The sequence below is a fragment of the Salmo salar genome, chromosome 05 (genome assembly GCF_965601325.2).
Source record: "Salmo salar chromosome 05, fSalSal1, whole genome shotgun sequence".
Classification (NCBI taxonomy): Eukaryota; Metazoa; Chordata; class Actinopteri; order Salmoniformes; family Salmonidae; genus Salmo; species Salmo salar.
The window spans coordinates 24,565,697-24,586,150 of NC_138295.1; the positions used below are offsets into that span (position 1 = coordinate 24,565,697).

At 43.2% G+C, this 20,454-nt stretch overlaps 1 protein-coding gene across 6 annotated transcripts in view; it reads right to left on the reverse strand.

Annotated features, from left to right (window-relative positions):
- pcdh19 (protocadherin 19) overlaps nt 1-20,454 on the reverse strand; it is a 95,177-nt gene that overhangs the window by 32,178 nt on the left and 42,545 nt on the right. For 3 of the 6 annotated variants that reach the window (XM_014199082.3, XM_014199080.3, XM_014199078.3), the window contains exons 3-4: nt 13,938-13,993; nt 10,997-11,169 (exon numbers count right to left, since the gene is read on the reverse strand). In XM_014199082.3, coding sequence (XP_014054557.1) covers nt 10,997-11,169; nt 13,938-13,993 — 229 coding nt within the window. Of the gene's footprint in view, nt 1-10,984; nt 11,170-13,937; nt 13,994-20,454 lie in introns of all 6 variants that reach the window. The other 3 variants (XM_014199081.3, XM_014199079.3, XM_014199077.3) reach the window with 1 other exon arrangement.

Sequence of the window (20,454 nt, forward strand, 5' to 3'; positions counted from 1 at the left end):
TCTCTCTCTCTCTCTAATGAATACCAGGGATTGTGTGGAAAATGAGCTGTCAGGGAGGGAGATGCATCAGGCTCATTGGAGGAGCCCTAGGAAATAATGAAGCGCTCCTCCGTTTCTCCCTGATACCTTCAATATGCTCCTATCCATGTCAAGTGCATGTGAGTTAAGCAGTCGTCCCTCTCGAGCTGATTAAATACTTTGGGTGTATTGTGGAAGGCTGGGACGTTAAGGGAATGTTAGGCGAAGGTTCAGCGGACGTTGATACAACGTTAGAGCGACGTTGTCTTGTGAGTCACAGGATGGAGAGGAGGGAAGGCGGGAGATATATTTTGTGTGTGTGCGTGGTGCAAAGCGAGCAGCAGCCATGTTAGGGGTAGAGAGAGAGGAGAGGGCCTCAACACTGAGTCGAAGACACGCATTTCACCCTCTTCTCATGCTCTCACGGCACACCTCATATCTCACGCATTGAAAAGTACTGCGTTTATTTTTCTAGTTAGTCCACTGTATAGTCAGGGCGTTAACTTTTCAACTGTGCTCCAAATCCTTTTGAAATCAGAGGATCTGCGCCTGCAATTTAACATCACGAGCTGAACCTCTATCATTGTCCTGTCTTGCCACAGCACTGTGAACCGCAGAACACTTACTGGAAGCATATGATTGGTCTAATTCTGTAAGTATTCAAGGGGACTGGATACATGCTTTAAAGAAACACCCCTCAAGTTTAGAGTGGGGCTGAATGGAGAGAGAACTTTCTCCGCTGAGTGTATAAAACTGTAAAAAGAGCAGCATGGTAGCGCTGTTTTATGTACAATGTTGTCAACATAATTTGGTTGCTGTTACTCCCTATTGCAGAAGGCAGCCTTTTGACAGCATGTACTAAAGTCGATTTAATCCACACTTGCATGTGTACGTTATTATTCTAGAGCGGGGACAATAAATATAAACATTATTTGGTTAGGGTGTAGGGGCAGATTTCTGTAATCTTGTCTTCAGGAGATTTTATTACTTATTTACTTTACTTACTCCGATCATTGGAACAATTATCATTCTTAACAATGGGCAAAAATAAATGTAATTACTGTGCTTGTCAACAAGAACACTACTGTTATTCCCCACAATTATTATTTCACTTCTTCCCAATTTGTCCAGTGTAATTGCATATTTGAAATCTGATATGGCTAATTGTGTCTTTTAAAATGAATTATATGAGACTATGTATTATTGCAGCCATTCATGGACACTTTTGAATATGTCATACCAATAAGCATTGGATATAAAATGCTCCAGGAATCAAATATAATTTTAGACATTTTAGTATTGTGCACATGCTAGGCAGAGATGGTAGGGTGACTCACAACTCAAACACGTCATATTTTGTCTATGTAGAGTAAAATGATGGCAAGGATCTTTAACTAGTAGGCATAAACCACCGGAATATTGATATTCATTCGATTTTTCTTGAAGGTTGGGGGATTTTGAGGAGTTAGTTGTTATAACAAGAACATTTTCAAACACCCAGCACTTCAGGGGAGGCCAACCCTCTTGGAGAGCAAGCATGATTTTCTTCCAGCCTATTTTAAAGAGAAAATATTTGTGTCCTTAACTTGAAAGCAGTCTATGAACAAGGAGACTGTAATCTATGATTTGGTTATCCACTGCCATCAACCGTCAATATTACAATTGTACTTAAAATGTTATCTTCAAAAGATCTCTAAGTAACAAAGTTGGTGTATTTTGAGTGTTAATTTAATGTTCAAAGCATCCTGAATACACCTAACCTGTGGTTTTTATTACTTTTTTACCCTGGTCATACACCTAAGCCATGTCAAAATATGTAGAATTGCAGAAAAATAGCTTTAAAAAGTAAAATTTTCCATCTAGGAGATATGCCAGGGTGCAATGAAATTCACATAGGAGATCCACTCCAAGCTTTTTTCAAAAGATGGCATCCCTGGTAGAATGAGTTTTTATACTCATTTGGTTTGTCTAATATGCTGCCTACCAGTCTACTTGTTGTCAACATTTCATCTCAAGTCGTTCAAACAGTTCCATATTTGACTAGGCAATTCTACATCATTCTACACAGAAGACAACATGGACTGTTGCCGGGCAGAAACAACTAAAAGTCTTTGGAGTTTGATTCAATCAAATGTTAATATTTATTTTAGCAGCTGTCGAATCCTTTGACACACTCATGGGGGTATTTTGCCTGCCGAGAGAGAGAGAGAGAGAGAGAGAATCAGAGATAATTTTCTCTCTTCCCTTTTTATTTTCCCTCTTCAAGACTGCTTACTAGACTTTAAATTCCTCTCCCTCCCTCTCTCCCTCTCTCTCTCAGGTTGTCAGCACAAACCCTGCTCCTGTTGATGTCCTGATTCTGACACCTACAGTGGGGGAAAAAGTATTTGATCCCCTGCTGATTTTGTACGTTTGCCCACTTACAAAGAAATGATCAGTCTATAATTTTAATTGTAGGTTCATTTGAACAGTGAGAGACAGAATAACAACAAAAATATCCAGAAAAACGCATTTCAAAAATGTTATAAATGATTTGCATCCCACTCCTCTTTGCAGATCTTCTCCAAGTCATTAAGGTTTCGAGGCTGACGTTTGGCAACTCGAACCTTCAGCTCCCTCCACAGATTTTCTATGGGATTAAGGTCTGGAGACTGACTAGGCCACTCCAGGACCTTAATGTGCTTCTTCTTGAGCCACTCCTTTGTTGCCTTGGCCGTGTGTTTTGGTTCATTGTCATGCTGGAATACCCATCCACGACCCATTTTCAATGCCCTGGCTGAGGGAAGGAGGTTCTCACCCAAGATTTGATGGTACATGGCCCCGTCCATCGTCCCTTTGATGCGGTGAAGTTGTCCTGTCCCCTTAGCAGAAAAACACCCCCAAAGCATAATGTTTCCACCTCCATGTTTGACGGTGGAGATGGTGTTCTTGGGGTCATAGGCAGCATTCCTCCTCCTCCAAACACGGCAAGTTGAGTTGATGTCAAAGAGCTCCATTTTGGTCTCATCTGACCACAACACTTTCACCAGTTGTCCTCTGAGTCATTCAGATGTTCATTGGCAAACTTCAGACGGGCATGTATATGTATTCTTGAGCAGGGGGACCTTGCGGGCGCTGCAGGATTTCAGTCCTTCACGGCGTAGTGTGTTACCAATTGTTTTCTTGGTGACTATGGTCCCAGCTGCCTTGAGATCATTGACAAGATCCTCCCGTGTAGTTCTGGGCTGATTCCTCACCATTCTCATGATCATTGCAACTCCACGAGGTGAGATCTTGCATGGAGCCCCAGGCCGAGGGAGATTGACAGTTCTTTTGTGTTTCTTCCATTTGTGAATAATCACACCAAACGTTGTCACCTTCTCACCAAGCTGCTTGGCAATGGTCTTGTAGCCCATTCCAGCCTTGTGTAGGTCTACAATCTTGTCCCTGACATCCTTGGAGAGCTCTTTGGTCTTGGCCATGGTGGAGAGTTTGGAATCTGATTGATTGATTGCTTCTGTGGACAGGTGTCTTTTTTACAGGTAACAAGCTGCGGTTAGGAGCACTCCCTTTAAGAGTGTGCTCCTAATCCCAGCTTGTTACCTGCATAAAAGACACCTGGGAGCCAGAAATCTTTCTGATTAAGTGGAGGTCAAATACTTATTTCCCTCATTAAAATGCAAATCAATTTATAACATTTCTGACATGCGTTTTTCTGGATATTTTTGTTGTTATTCTGTTTCTCACTGTTCAAATAAACCTACCATTAAAATTATAGACTGATCCTTTCTTTGTCAGTGTGCAAACGTACAAAATCAGCAGGGGAACAAATACTTTTTCCCCCACTGTATCAGCATTTTCATTAGCAGATCAGAGGATTACAGACACAGACATAGTTCAGTAAAGTATCTTTGCATTGTGTATTTTTTATTTTTATACAAACCCCAGTTGTCCCACTTGTGCCTCAGTCCCTCAAGTCGATTAGTATCAAGTTATTTAGCTAGCTTGCTAATAGGATGATAGGGCCCTGTCTGAGGTGAAAGAGCGAGAGAGATGGAGAGACAAGGAGATGGGGGAAGGATGAGTGGGGCAAAGTAGAGAGGAATCTGTGCCCCATGGAGGGGCTTCATTCCTGGGCTTCTGTTTAGGGAGCACACCCATGGGGCATGGATGGGAATGATGAATGGGAAAGCCCCTCAGGGGTGAACGATATGGAATATGTGAGGAAAGAGAGAGACTAGTGTCCTGCGGCCGCTAATTTAGCTGACTTGTGCCCCTCTGGTGCTAAAGCCAGGACAAATAGCTTTTCTGACCCATACTTTGCCCCTTACAGTCATAATCCCAAAACAAAAGACCCCTGGCTAACTAAAACCCTCAAAATGGTCAACAGGAAAAATACATAAAAGGCAACAAAAAAAGACAGAGCATGTAAAAGTCAAGTTTCCACGCATTGATAACTTCCATGCTTAACTAGAGAATCAGAGAATCTCCAGTCCTTAAAAAAAAACATGGCTCATCCATGTCTGCAAGGGATTAAGTAAGCGCTTCGATAATCAAAGGATGCGCGGGGGGAGGGGGGGGAAGGGGGGGGTTTGCCTGTTCTCCTGTGAGACACTAATGGTCCTCCAGAGCAAAAGTTAGCATGTAGTACATTTTCGAAAGAAAATCCCCTTGACTTTCACTGTCAAAGCCCTCTCTACTGACTCAGACTATAGTACAGCTACTGCTGGATGCCAGACACACAACACATTATGGAGTATCACAAATCAAGACCAGGAGGATAAATAGAAATGCAGGAAATGGACAAACAAGCCGGTAATAGAGTGCAGAAAGGAAGCCTGTAACAGAGGAAGCCTGTGTATGGTGTGAGAGAAACCCAGAGCCTCACAGAGACATCTCTATATTGGGGGATTCCCGCACTGGGACTTATAAGACAAGGGGTAGGGGGTTGTGTGTGTGTGTGTGTGTGTGTGTGTGTGCGCGTCCCTCTTTGTACAGAGGTAACGGTACGTCCCACTGTGCAAACGCCACCTTTACATGGCACCTGTGAGAATAGTAAACATTTGCACTGTAAGCCTAGGGAACGCACAGGAAGGGATTTACTGCACTCCCCTTATCCTCTTTCATTATTTCCTGTGTGCGTTTTTCTTCCAAACACAAGAAAACATCACAAGAAAAACACAAAAGGCAAGCCTTTGGATGCAGAGCCTGTGTTTGTGTCCTTTGGGGCAATTGCAGTGTGTTTTGCTGTAGTATGAGAAAGGGAGGCAAACTGCAGATCTGAGGTATTTCCATCCAAACACATCTAAATGATGGGGTGTTTTACAAACCTGACTATTTGCTTTGCGCACACACATTTCCCTTCGGTAAACGGGGCTACTGCATGGTCAGTGTTTGTTTACTTACTGTCAATTAAATGGATGTGTCTGAGCGTACCGTGGTTTCACTTCACTCAGAACCATTGTGGCTCTCACATCTTATTCCCTATATAGTGCACTACTTTTGACCATTGCTTTGGCAATGTTAACATAGGTTTGGAGAGAGAGAGAGAGAGAGAGAGAGAGCTTTATTATGATAGGACCTTGTCTGAGGGGTAGAGGAAGATAATGTGGCTGTGTTGATTCTGTCGAGCTTAGCCCCGGCCCCGTCATACACTTTAACTGTGTAATTAGACCACTGAGATGGTAATGGTAGTACAATTCCATTTGGCTATGTCGTTACGTTAGTGCATGTGTAAGGGTCTTTCGGTCAATTCATTTAATAATTATGAACAGGCCCTCATTACTGACGAGCCCTTATGCAGCTTTACTGCCACAGTCTCCCTTTAAAGACATTGAGAAGACAGACATTGTCGCATCTCAAATGGCACCCTATTTCCTACATACTGCACTACTTTTGTCCAGGCCCACTATGGGCCCACCATAGGCCCACTATATAGGGGTTAGAGTGCCATTTGGGATGCAAGCTTAGAGGAGGAATTAAGCCATTTTGTTCAGTGCTTCTCACTTCTTCTTTTTCAAGTGAGGGAGAAAATGGCCAGTAGCAAGACCATATTATAACTAGATCTAGAGGAGAAGAAGAAGAGCCCAATAACAATAGAGACGAGGATCCAATTCCGAATAGATATTTTGTCCTTATCTATTCTGCTATGGTCAAAGCAAGTAGTGCCCGCCTGCCAGGCAGTGTGAAATAGCCTCCGTCATTCTGTTTACCAGTTTACTTACATTCTACATTCCAGGAGTGTGCATCCATCTCACTGAAACAGATACAATCACCACGAGCGTTAATGAAAAAAGAGCTGGATGCGAAAAAAGCTCTCTCCCTCTCTCTTTCTTTCTCTGCCTCTATCCCTCTCTCTCTATTTCTCTCTATCTATCCCTTTTAGTCTGTCGTTCTTTCTCCACATAATATTCTTCATGTACATATTTTTTAATTGTCTCCAATAATGAGTTCCCTAGACCTGTCAGTATTCAATAATGAGTTCCCTAGACCTGTCAGTATGTATCTTTTGGAGGCGCTGGCATTTTTGCGGAGAGGCTTGTGAAATAATGACGTCCAGCTAACCAATAGGTGTCGAACTCACTAATCATTGTTCATTACTGTTTGACACTGCAGAGGCAGCAGTCCAACTGCAGCTAGCCTCCCCATGCAGGTAACATGCAGATACACACACACACACACACACACACACACACACACACACACACACACACACACACACACACACACACACACACACACACACACACACACACACACACACACACACACACACACACACACACACACACACACATACACACTTCAACACGTGCAGCCATGCCAACTCATTCACACGCAAGCACGCATGCACACACTCATACACACTCACACACACTCCCTGCCCTGGCACTGATGAGCCCCGCCCAACCAACCAGTACCATGCTGGACTTCAACACTAGCCACTAAGCCAGATCCACTTCAATCCACATGCCTTAAACAGCAGCATCCCCTACAGATGAAAACAGAAGTGGAAGAGACTAAACTAAACTTCCCTATTGCCCTCCTATCACAACATCATGCCACCTCTCTCCCCTACCCATAATGTTTTGGGGTAAAAGGCTGGCAAATTATCCCAGTAGAACAGCTGTACGTGAGGCCACGTGATCCTGAGCTAACAACTTCCTAATTGGCTCTGCAGCCCATTCCCCACTATTGAGAAGGTTCTCTGTGGGGAAAAGGAAGCAGGAAAAAAAACCTGACTCCCTCATAAATAACTTCCTTACACATTTTTTCATTCACTTATTGGGCTCTCTTTCTGGAGCGAGGCTGAGAGAAGTGATGAGGGAGCATGAAAAAGGAAGACTGAAAATGTGCAAGTGTAGCCAGAGATAGCGGTGGTTTGAGAAAATGGAGGGAAAATCAGGTAGACGGGGCGGTTGCTAAGTGCCTACATTTGGACAAAATCACACTTTGGCTAGAATTTCATTTCACCATACATGTCCTATATTCATGTTTTCCTCCATAGCAGAAGCCAATGACCAAGTATGTAGGCTAACTCTACAAATTGAAAGATAGACTGAAGTGAAGCATCCTGGGTAATATGCAGATGTAGTTTTCCCTATTGACCAATGGACTTGTTTGATTGTTTCAAGTTGCTAAGATGAAAGGCCTTGTCATCGAGACTGAACAAAGCATGGCAAATCTAGCTTCTTGTCTCCTCAGAAAATAAAATAATTGTTAACTAGAGTAGGAGGCAAGCCAGTCAAATGGCTGCTGTTCATTTAAGCAATAAGGCACGAGGGGGTGTGGTATATGGCCAATGTACCACGGCTAAGGGCTGTTCTTAAGTGCGACGCAACGTGGGGTGCCTGGATACAGCGCTTAGCCGTAGTATATTGGCCATATACCACAAACCCCAGAGGTGTCTTATTGCTATTATAAACTGGTTACCAACATAATTAGAGCAGTAAAAATAAATGTTTTGTCATACCTGTGGTATACGGTCTGATATACCATGACAGTCAACCAATCAGCATTCAGGGCTTGAACCACCCAGTTTAAAATATCAGTTCACACACTGACGCCCCTGCTCTGTGCTCTCCCAAGTCTGAGCACCTGTGTTTCCTTAGAGCTGGGTAAACACCCCCAGGTGCATACAGTACTAGCGCACAGGTCTGTGCCAGTTTCTATCCACCTACTGCTCTCTTGCTCTCTCATTCTCCATCCTTTCGTGTTCTCTCTCTATCGCGGTCTATAGGCCTATCTTTCATTCACTCTCAATTAAATTAAATATAATTACATTTCTTCACAGGTCTGTGCCAGTTCCCACTACCTTTCTCTGACACACACACCCTCTCTTTCAATTCAATTTCAATTTAAGGGCTTTATTGGCATGGGGAACATATGTTTACATTGCCGAAGCAAGTGAAATAGATAATAAACAAAAGTAAAATAAACAATAAAAAATTAACAGTAAACATTACACTCACAAAAGTTTCAAAAGAGTAAAGACATCTGAAATGTCATTATGTCTATATACAGTGGTGTAAGGAAGTGCAAATATAGGTTGTATTTACAATGGTGTTTGTTCTTTTCTGGTTGCCCTTTTCTTGTGGCAACAGGTTACACATCTTGCTGCTGTGATGGCACACTGTGGTATTTCACCCAATAGATATGGGAGTTTATCATAATTGGATTTGTTTTCGAATTCTTTGTGGGTCTGTGTAACCTGAGAGAAACATGTCTCTAATATGGTCATAGATTTGGCAGGACGTTAGGAAGTGCAGCTCAGATTACACCTCATTTTGTGGGCAGTGTGCACATAGCCTGTCTTCTCTTGAGAGCCAGGTCTGCATACGGCGGCCTTTCTCAATAGCAAGGCAGTATTCACTGAGTTTGTACATAGTCAAAGCTTTTCTTAAGTTTGGGCCAGTCACAGTGGTCAGGTATTCTGCCACTGTGTACTCACTGTTAAGGGCCGAATAGCATTCTAGTTTACTCTGGTTTTTTTTTGTAAATTCTTTCTAATTTGTCAAGTAATTATCTTTTTGTTTTCTCATGATTTGGTTGTGTCTAATTGTGTTGCTGTCCTGGGGCTCTGTGAGGTCTGTTTGTTTTTGTGAACAGAGCCCAAGGACCAACTTGCTTAGGGGGCTCTTCTCCAGGTTAATATATCTGTAGGTTATGACTTTGTTATGGACGTTTTGGGAATCACTTCCATTTAGGTAGTCTTTACTAGTTGATTCTAAGATTTGTATTCGATCATGTATATGTTGTTGCTGTTTGTTCTATGTTAAAGAGCCAAAAAGATTGGAGAAGTAGTTAATCCATACATCTCCATTTTGGATAGATAACTCTTCCTGTTGTTGTTTGTTTAGAGTTTTCCAATTTCCCAAGAAGTGGTTAGATTCTATGGATTCTTCAATTACATTGAGTTGATTTCGACGTGCCGTTCCTTCTTTTCCCGTAGTGTATTTCTGTATTGTTTTAGGAATTCACCATAGTGAAGGCGTAGGTTCAGGTTTTCTGGGTCTCTATGTTTTTGGTTAGATAGGTTTCTCAATTTCTTTCTTAGGTTTTTGCATTCTTCATCAAACCATTTTTCTCTCTTTTTTCCCCCCTCCATCTCCCTCCCTCTCACACTCAGTCCCTTTCTCGCTCTCCATCTCCCTCTCTCACATGCTCAGTCCCTGTCTCGCACTTCCTCTACCCCTCCACCTCCCTCTCTCTCACGCTCTGTCCCTTTCTCGCTCTCCCTCTACCCCTCCATCTCCCTCCCTCTAATCCTCAGTCCCTTTCTCGCTCTCCCTCTACCCCTCCACCTCCCTCCCTCTAATCCTCAGTCCCTTTCTCGCTCTCCCTCTACCCCTCCACCTCCCTCCCTCTAATCCTCAGTCCCTTTCTCGCTCTCCCTCTACCCCTCCATCTCCCTCCCTTTCATGCTCAGTCCCTTTCTCGCTCTCCCTCTACCCCTCGATCTCCCTTCCTCTCACACTCATTCCCTCTCACCCCCCCTTTCTCTATGACACTTCTTCACATAAGCTCCCCCTCTCCACTACACTAGAACCATGGAACCAGGAACCACTAACTGACTAGCAGTAGTGGAGAACGAACATGACCCCTTCCACTTCCCCTGCCAGGGATTCGGATGTGTCGTTAAACTGTGGAAGTCGGCAAAGAAACATCAACATTAATTCCTCCGCTAAACGATCCTGCTGAATAATGTATGAGAGAGGTTACAACAATATGTAGAGCCCCCACCCACCCACCTTCCACCTTTGTCAGCCTAATTGCTCTTGCTATCTGCCATTCAAGTGCCTCAGAAGTCTGCTGCCAACGAATACTGCCAGACAGACATGGCTAGGCCTACTATCAGGCAATAATGTTACCGGAGCCTTGTATCAAAGGCTGCCCTGGCTGGGAGGGATCCCTCTACATTAGCACCGGGACTTCAAAGGAAAGTACTGAGGTATTCACACAGATCTGAGGGCCCTTGTCTGAAAGTGGGCATAATGCTCTGCTGGGTGTAAACACACAGATGCACACTTAGAAATATAATTAATTCTACATTTCAATTTTAAACTTTGGTCATTTAATAGACACTCTTATCCAGAGGGACTTACAGTCAGTGCATTCAACTAAGGTAGATAAACAACCACATATGACAGTCAAAGCCAGCAAAAGGATTCTGGGAGAATGGCGTTGTGGTTGAAGTGTTCTGGTGGTTGTCAGACAACTTTGAACATGATCACACACACACACACACACACACACACACACACACACACACACACACACACACACACACACACACACACACACACACACACACACACACACACACACACAGGTCTCTCAGGCTTAGGTAGGAGTGGGCATAATGTACCGCTTAAAGGTGCTCTGGGTGGCAGTGTAAACCGTAACACACAGTTACCAAGTAACTGATGGGAATTCTTATTCTAACACTAAGGGATGAATGATGAGTAACACACACAGCTTTCCACACCTTTTCTCCTACCTTGGTCAGGCAGCTGGCAGACGTTGGGGGGCACGGTCATATTGAGCACATCGTTGACTGCCGTGTCTATGTAGTGGCCTCTCTGGACGTCGTGCTCACTGTCCGTCTGGTCGCTCTCCTCGTGCCCGCTGTCCTTCAGACTATTGCCCTCCAGGTCCTTGAATGTCGATGTGCTACAGAGGGAAGGAGGGAGGGAGAGGAGGAGAGAATGTTGATTTCCTGTCACATCAACTTCAATCAGAAGCTCTCTCCTTTCTCCTTCAGCACCTCTCCCCCTCAATCTCTCTCTCTCTCTTTGTAGATCTATTTTTTTGCTCTTTCTTTCTTTGCTTTATTACATTTTTCTCAATCTTTTCCCTTTTTCACTCTTTCCTCCTTGACTGCTAAATGAACGTGTCTCTCTGCATCCTTCACTCTCACACAGCTCTCGAGGCACTGGAAACGTTGACACAAGGAGAGAGATGATAGGCATCTTCAGGAGGACTCCTCTTAACTCTGGCCTCAGCTGTATAAAGGACACGACTTCACAGCCTTCCACATTGTATTAGTGTAGGGAACAGAACCTTGCTACTCCTGCAGTAATCGGAAGGTGGTGATTGTGATGTTGGTGGTGGAGGCACAGATAAACTCTGTTGGGGCTTTTTGGGATTAAGAGGCCATTATTTTACTCGGCTGATAGCGGAGCAGAGAGGCTGCAGGCTGTTTCTAAAAGGGACAGCGTGGGTGCCGATGCACTGACTTCAAGGGCATCGCTAGTGTGAACCGTTGTGACTTTAAAGACCCACTCTGGACATTGACAGACGTTTTTATCATTTAAATTGACGAGATTATTATATACGCATTGATTCATTAAGAATATCACTTGTAAATGAGAGAAGAGAAGAAAAGAGAAGGAAAGAGAATGTAAGAGAAAGCCCTTCCCTCAGCTTTATAGCAAACCAAGTGTCATAGCTGCCGTTGTGTTGTTTTTCAAAAAAAAGGAGGGGGCCTTTAAAATGGGATGCAATCAATCACTCTCTACTGTTCAATCAAAGGGGTATAGAAAATGCTATGCGCACATACAGTATGTGCACAGATTGCATCTGTCTTGTTCGGGGCTTACAGCGAATAGAGGCAGGGGAGAAAGGCCATCAGCAGCTGTATAGCTCATGCATGAATTCCATTCATTTGATTGCCACCCCATTGGAACAAATTGTGCTATGCAAACAAGACTGGTATTGAGGGAGGGGGTGAATGTATACATGTACATCAACATGTAGCAGAGTGAGAGAGGAAAGAGAAGAGAAAGAAAGAGAAGGAAATAGAAGATAGGGAAAGAGAAGTAAATAGAAGAGAAGGGAAGAGAAGTAAATAGAAGAGAAGGAAAGAGAAGAGGAGGAAAGAGAAGAGAAGTAAATAGAAGAGAAGTAAAGAGAAGAGAAGAGAAGGAAATAGAAGAGAAGTAAATAGAAGAGAAGGAAAGAGAAGATAAGGAAAGAGAAGAGAAGGAAAGAGAAGAGAAGGAAAGAGAAGGAAAGAGAGGAGAGGGAAAGAGAAGAGAAGGAAATAGAAGAGAACAGAAGAGAAGGGAAGGAATGAGAAGGGAAGGAATGAGAAGGGAATGAATGAGAAGAGAAGGAAATAGAAGAGAAGGAAGAGAAGAGAAGAGAAGAGAAGACAAGAGAAGAGAAGACAAGAGAAGGAAATAGAAGAGAAGAGAAGGAAATAGAAGAGAAGAGTGGGAAATAGAAGAGAAGGAAAGAGAAGAGAAGGAAATAGAAGAGAGGGGAAAAAAGAGAAGGAAATGGAAGAGAAGGAAATAGAATGAAAGAGAAGGAAATAGATGAGAAGGATAGGGAAGAGAATGAAATAGAAGAGAAGGGAAGAGAAGGTAAGAGAAGAGAGAAGGAAAGAGAAGAGAAGGAAAGAAAAGAGAGAAGGAAAGAAAAGAGAAGTAAAGAAAAGAGAAAAGAAAAGAAAAGACAAAATAAATAGTAGCAGCAGCAGTTCCCATCTTTCCTGTGAGAAGCCTGCCTGGGAAAGGGAGAGAGAGAGGGAGTGCAGTGGTGGTAATGATGGCTCTACATCTCTGTGATGTTATCAGTGTTATGGCATCTGTCCCAGACCACAGGCCCACATGCTCCTAGGGGGGATAGCTTTGTAGTGTGCTGCAGAGGCCCCGCTCAGGCGCTTTGTTTACATAAACACAGGGAATCTCAAATGGGGATGGGCTCAAACAAAGGGAGGTTGGAATGTTTCCTAGCTGCAGGTAAAAAGGGGGAATTATAGTCCTGGCTGCAAACCCCCCCCCCCCCCCCCGAATCGCTGCAGGCCGTTATTAGGGTTGTCTACACTACCCCCCTCAGAACCACTAACTCCCCTAATATCCTGCTTCAGGTGGACTCAGGAATGCACTATTACTAATACCTCACAAAGACAACACTTGTGCTCAGCTCAATGTTCTCAAAATGGCAGACAAATTAACTTCATTATTGGTACTTTCGTAACAGCATTGAGCTGATGTATTTTTATACACTGGGATCCAACTGCGCTGCGAACCTCTTGCAATATTGAAATCACTTTCCCGGCAAAAATGTTATTTGATTTCTTTTAATCTTATTTATCGTGATGTGTAAGTTGTTTTAAGAGCCGCGATTTAGCAGGAGTTTTTCATAATTGCTTAACGTGCAAGATGGATAATTGTTTTTTAATGGGAATGGGTAGAATTATTCATGATGTGAAAATAGAGAGTCATACAGGTGACCTAACAGAGCAGGGAGGGAACATTTTACAGTTGAATTCCAAATTGTATTCTTGATTCTGTCAATTTGTATCGAATACACAGAACAAACACTGATTTTCACAACATGCGCACTCATGCATTTGCAGCCAATACCATCAGACAATTATGGATCACAATGATTGATAGCGAAAAGAATGAAATTGTCTAATCGACAAGTACCTTTTGATAAGGTGTGCTCGGCTGTTTACGTAGCTGGAGTCGATATAGTTCTCCGTCTATAACAGAAGATTGGGTGAGGAGGGGGAAGAGGAGAAAGAGGGGGAAGAGGGGGGGGAGAAAAAACACAGAAGAGATGCATTTAATTACGTAGGGAACCAAATAATGTTACACCGGTAATTGCCTTTCAATATACATTTTATTTTACACAAAGGGCTGGTGAGCGAGCCTCTGCTTTCAAAGGCAGAAACCATTCTCTTTCAAAGCACACCCAGGGAGAGAGAAAGGCAGACTAGGAGCTGAGAGAGCTGAGGAAAGTGCTGCAGTGAGCAGGGCCTCTCCTCCCTCCCTCCCACCCTCCTTCCATCCTCTCCCTCCCTCCGTCAGACCACAGTCTTCAAAATGGGATCATTAGGGAGGACAGTGCATCACGCAGAGAGATAGAGCGAGAGAGAGGAGGAAGAGAAGTTTCCCTTTTTTCTCCTCTCTAGATCTCTCTCTTTCTCCTCAACCACTTTTGAGCAGATTGGAATCTATAAATATTAAATAAATAAAAGTGTGGAAAGAAGAAATTAAGAGCGTACCAGGGGGAATCTTAACTTTGAGCAATAGCAGATGAAAATCCAGCACGGAAGAATCTGCATATGATGGATCTCTGACCCACATAGTTCCAAGGCATCATGCGTTTAACTTTTTAACTTCACACATATTTATAGAAAGAGGTTGAGGGAGAGGGGAGCTCTGACAGCGGAGAGAGAGGACGTTGAGGCATCCCCTTGTGTCTGGTGAGAATCTACTCAGTAAAAGGAATCCAGCATTCAACATAAAAATAAAATCCCCCAACATGTATAGAAGACTGTTGTAGTGAGTTAGAGAGGAGAGTACTGACAGGGGAGAGAGGGGACATTGAACAGGTAGTCCTTTGTGCTTGGCCAACATCCACTCACATCCAGATAACATGTCAAGAGGGTATCAAAGGCACTCTCAAAGGACATCCCCAGGCGGCCCATAAAAAACTCCTTGATCTGACCCTTTCAACATACTTTGATAATATGCAGTTGTTTTCCTGTGGGAAGAGGGAGAAATTCCTCTCATGGACTCATTACATCCCAGATAAAGGGATAGAGAGACAGTCAATGGCTCCCATCCGGTGAGGAAGTGTTACTTCTCAAACATCCTGAAAAAAGAATCACCCCTAGATGAACGAGGTTAATGCAGGCGGTGGAGCGAACTCACTGATTATCAAATGAGGGACACTTCTTGCCGGCTCGGCCCTGCTGTTCAGGGGAGCGGGGAGCCGCGTGCAACGCTGAGGCAGCGAGGCAGCAACGCAGGGTGACCAAACAGATTTGGATTAAAAATGGCACTTGAGTTTTGCTTTCACCTTGTTAGACGGTGAAACCTAATCCCCGCCCTCTCCAGCTGAACCTGTGTAGGTTGAGGCAGGAACCACAATGCAGAAGAGAAAGAGAGGCTTTTGATGGTCTTTATTGAGACATCCTGACTGACTTAAAAACACCCCATAAAACATGCCCCCACCCTTCATTAAAAAGCAAAGAGAGTGAGAGAGAGGGGAGGGGGGTAGTGTTACCTGTGGGAAATAGCACCCTGTGACCCAAAATGTTTTTATTTAACTAGGCAAGTAAGTTAAGAACAAACTCTTATTTACAATGACGGCCTAGGAACAGTTATTCTGCCTTGTTCAGAGGTAGAACAACAGCTATTTACCTTGTCATCTCGGGGATTCGATCTAGCAACCTTTCGGTTACTGGCCCAACGCTCTAACCACTAGGCTACCTGCCACCCCGAAATAGCACCTTGTGATCCCGTTGTGGTCTTTGAAACAGTGGAACAGCTTGTTAATGCTAGGTAAATGCATGTGTCTGTGTTTGTTTTACTCTTTAGTAACACTGGAATTTTCTCCCTGAGCTTCAAATACAAACACAATGCAAGCATTATCATAAATATCATAAAGGTATCAGCGCTAGCATTGTTCTTAGAGGAACTCCCATGCTTTAACAAAGTACTGTACTTTAGTTCACAGAAGTGTAAAGTAAGTAAGTAGCCTTGTCTTGTGCGAGCTGGAACAGCTCATAGGCCAGGAGCCTATCTCCTGTTTCTGTTGCGTGAGTCAGCTTGATGTACAAGTAAACCCTCTGGACAGGACACTAGTCGATCACAGGGCCTTACCCCCAATCTATCTCCCTGATGCTGAATGCCAAGCAGAGACACAACAGGTCCCATTTTTATAGTGTTTGGTATGACTCATTCATGGATTGAACTCGCAACCTTACAATCTCAGGGCAGAGGCCACTAATTGCAGACCGTAAATTAGGGGGATTTTCCTATATAGGCATTTCTAGATATCACGTTACATCCATTGATGCTCACCATTTGTCTGAACCCAAAAGGGTTCTACCTGGAAACAAAAAGGGGTCAACCTGGAACCAAATAGGCTTATCCTACAGGGACAGCTGAAGAAGACTTTTGGAACCATTTTTTCTAAGAATGTACAACAGGTCTATTTCAACTATATTCTTATAGGGGCCAGATGTAAAAAAGTCTATTTGCAGGGGGGGGGGGGGGGTTAATTAGAAAAGAAGTGGAGGGCACTCAACCAACGTGAGTAAAGGTGCAACCAAAACATTTGATAGGGCAAAATGCTCACTCACCATTTTTTAAAATTTTTATTATTATTATTAACTATTAAAAGCTTAGGTCATTTTAAAATGATCTGAAAACTAAGCATCTCAATAAATAACACAAATATAGTTAAAATCAGGTACTGAAAAATTCCAGTCTGAAGTTATGCTTTGAAATAATTTCCCTCAGTCATTAGGTGTTTTTTGTCACACTTCCTCTAACGAGTCCTTGTGTATCAGAGATGGAAACAGAAGGCACGTACGTGTTTCTGAGAGTCGTAGCTTTCAGGAATGGGGTCATAATGCTTAAACCATTCAAATTCTAGAGCCACATTCATGTGAAGAAAAAATGATCAACATGCCACATAGGCGCTAGAAACCTTGAGGAACCACACTATAGACATCCAAAATAGTGCTCCTCATTTTGGAACTGAAATTTGGATTTTGGCAGGGATTTTTTGCAGACTTTTATTAATTTTCATAACTCAACCACCAGTCTAAATTAGTAAATGGGTCAGTTCTGGCCCATAGGCCGCCAGTTGAATAGCCCTGGTGTACTACAATGGTTAATTGTACACCAATGTAAGTCACAGTTGTTATTGTGGGTTAAATGTCTTGTTTTTTCCACCGCCTCTGTCTAGTAGACTAGGCCTGCCAAAATACCTTCAATCACAGGCCAAATAAGGCCATTGTTTGTCGTCTCACCTCCACGCTGGCTAATTACCTCTGCAGCGAGATAATATTGTAATTAGCGAAGACGGCAGGGCAGGCGGCCTCCTGATTGAGATTTGAGAGATGACGATGCATCTGGACGCACTGAAGGTTAGCAGTTAGCTGCGGCGGGCCGCTTTTTCCCCTCCGTCTAATTAAACTTTAACTCATTGTTATCAAGGAGATAATTAGTAAAAAGCCATTTTAATTAACATTTTATTAGCTGCCCTTAATTCAGAGCGCACCATGGCGTGTTTGCTCAACAAGCAGTGGATAGAGAACAAAACTCCTTTGTTCCTGTCAGGCTTGACTCCATTAATATCAAACGTAATTGGGTGTCTGCAATTATTTTCGCTAGTCTTACCGGGGTTGGACGTGTACGCACTGTATGTAGATATATAAATATATATCGTATCATGTGTTTTTTTGGTGGAGTGCGCCACCTGTGCTCCACTTCGGTCCCAGTGAGCCCTCATTATAATGTCTTGATCTCCATCTAGCCCGGGCATTCAGTGAGAAGCTAATGTGGGAGTAACAAGGGGAAAACTTTATTAAAGACATACACATTTCCTGATAAATCTTACTCTGGATCGAGCCCTGTAATTGGTTTGGAATAGCAAGCATGGCATTGAATGTAGTCCAGAGAGGAGTGGTGGAGTGTAGTCCCGAGAGGGGTGGTGGAGGGTAGTCCCTAGAGTAGCGGTGGAGGATTGTCTTGAGAGGAGTGGTGGAAGGTAGTCCTGAGAGGAGTGGTGGAGGGAGGGATGATACTTAGGCTCTATGGTGGTTTAGTTATCTACACACTGGGCTACGTCATAAAGACTGCATTTCCCAAAATGCACTGCTCAGTGTTCACCACAAGTCATGTCATTGTAACCCCTTAAGAGTGGTATTCCATTTTTTTATTGTTATTATTTGTATGGGACAATATACAAATGTTTGTGAGAAAGATAATTGAAAAAATACAATTTTATTGAGTAAATATATTTATTGGTTTCTTTTCATTTTGATAAAAGATGAAAATGCAATGAATTTAAGGTTATTTGTTGACGTAAATATAGAAATGTCCTGATTTTAAGGTTGTCATTAGATTTGGGATGGGGTAAAATTAAAATAATAATGTGGTCCCCAGAAATTCTGGTGGAATAAATGTGGTCCCCAGAAATGAGTTATTCTAGGTCTTCTGCCCTCAAAATGATTTGATCTGTCATTCAACTGTACACTAGAACAGCTTACATGGACCCGTGCTCCCCCAAGGGACTCTATTCATCAGAAAAATCGGTGGCAATAAAGTGAGTGCATCCCCACTGGCATAGACGTCAGTTCAACCTCTATTTTTTATTTACATTTGGTTGAGTTGTCAACTAATATGAATTCAACATGAAATCAATAAAAGACTTATTGAGGTTAAAAGTTTGCTGAAAAAATTATGAAATTCCTCTTCTTTGATTCCTTTTTGCAAATGCAATCAGTTTCCCACATTGATTCAATATCACCACATGGAATTTTGTTGAAATGACGTGGAAAAAAACGTTGATTCTGTGGGTTTCCTCTATTATCACATAGGCAAACACAAAACAGAAAAGTGCACAACCTTGCCTAGTGCATTGATAAGGAGGCACTCTGGAGAGGGTCGTTCTGAGGCAGAATACGGACAGATACATTAGCAGGGTGGCTTCCTGTAAAGAAATGTACCATCCACCTCTATCTACTGTAGATGACCGGCTTTCAAAAGCCAGAGGAGGACATGTCAATATTTCTCGCTCTGAGGTTGAGTTTCAGGCCGATGGAGGATGAGGAGAGGCCCGCTTAACTACCGCGAGGCCACCGCAAATGGTACTTAATCAGGTTGGATAATGTGTTGTTGTGATCTGAGTGGCCCCAGTTTGACGACCGGAGTTACTCTATCCCCGTAATTATTGTTCTGTTTCGTCTGGAGAAGAGGAGGACAGTAGGTTTGCAGCGTTTTGGGGAGTTAAACAAAAGCGGGCCATTTTTCTGTTGCCGTGTGACTGATAGGTGGTGTCATAGTGAAAGGGGGATGGAGGGAGGGAATGAGGGAGATAGGTGACACTTTACCCCCAAGGAGTCTTCTCTATCTCCTAGCCCTCTAGCTCCAGCCCTAAGGCCTCCACATTTCCCCTCGATTCCTCCTGTGAAGGGGGCACTAGTGGGATCCTCCTCTGTGGCGCTCTTACTCCCGCAGCAGAGAGAGGAAAAGCAATCTCCCCGCTTAGTGGCTGCCGTGAGATTTGATTTGTCTTCCTTCCCAGTGTGACAATTGGTTCCGTAGTACGGATGCAAGTGTATTCATTGTATATGGGGGTGAAGGGGGCACACAGAAAGAGAGAGAGAGAGAGAGAGAGAGAGAGAGAGAGAGAGAGAGAGTGTGTGTGTGTAGGAAAAGACGGGTTGGGAGCAGATACAAACACCAGGCCAGTTCAGAAGGTGTCAGGAAAATAGAAAAAATTATAACAGATGATAGAAATCTTGTCACACCACCGCCTCAGCAATTTATGTTTTTTTTATATTTTTTATCACTGTCAAGTCCCGATACATCAACCAATGCAATTAGCATTTACACAAGGGAGGGATGCAAAAAAATTGTGGACTAATTGAAGCGCCACACTTTCGCCGCAAATTATTCATTATTGTGCCGTGTCCTTGTTTTCGGCGCTGTAGATAAAATGGCCATTAGTTTGCCATTTAATTCCTTTCAGAAGAGCAAAACACTTAACTCAAATGACTAAAACCTTGCTGGGACTTGGTTGCAGTGAGGAGTTGAGTGAGTGGTGGTAAATAAAAACGTGCCATTGAGGTCTGGAAAGAGGAGCACTCCATGTCTGTCATGGATGCAGGCCTCTAATCCTGTCAAGTTGTTCTGCAGACACACTCGGCCGAGGCTGTATCACTTAAGTGAGTCACACAGCCTCTGGCTACACCATTCCTTCAACACTACATCTATAAATAAGAAAATAGTCCACAACATCATCAACGTAGAAAAAAACATGAACTTCCTCAATTAAAACGGATTGATGGCGTTCCATCAGGCTTATTTTCACGCCTGATTTGGTCCTTCACACTCTCGGTCTGCAGTCTCAGTGTTGACTCATCTTATAGCAGGGCTTACTCATAGGGTCCCTTGAGTCCCGGGAAGGACATTTTGT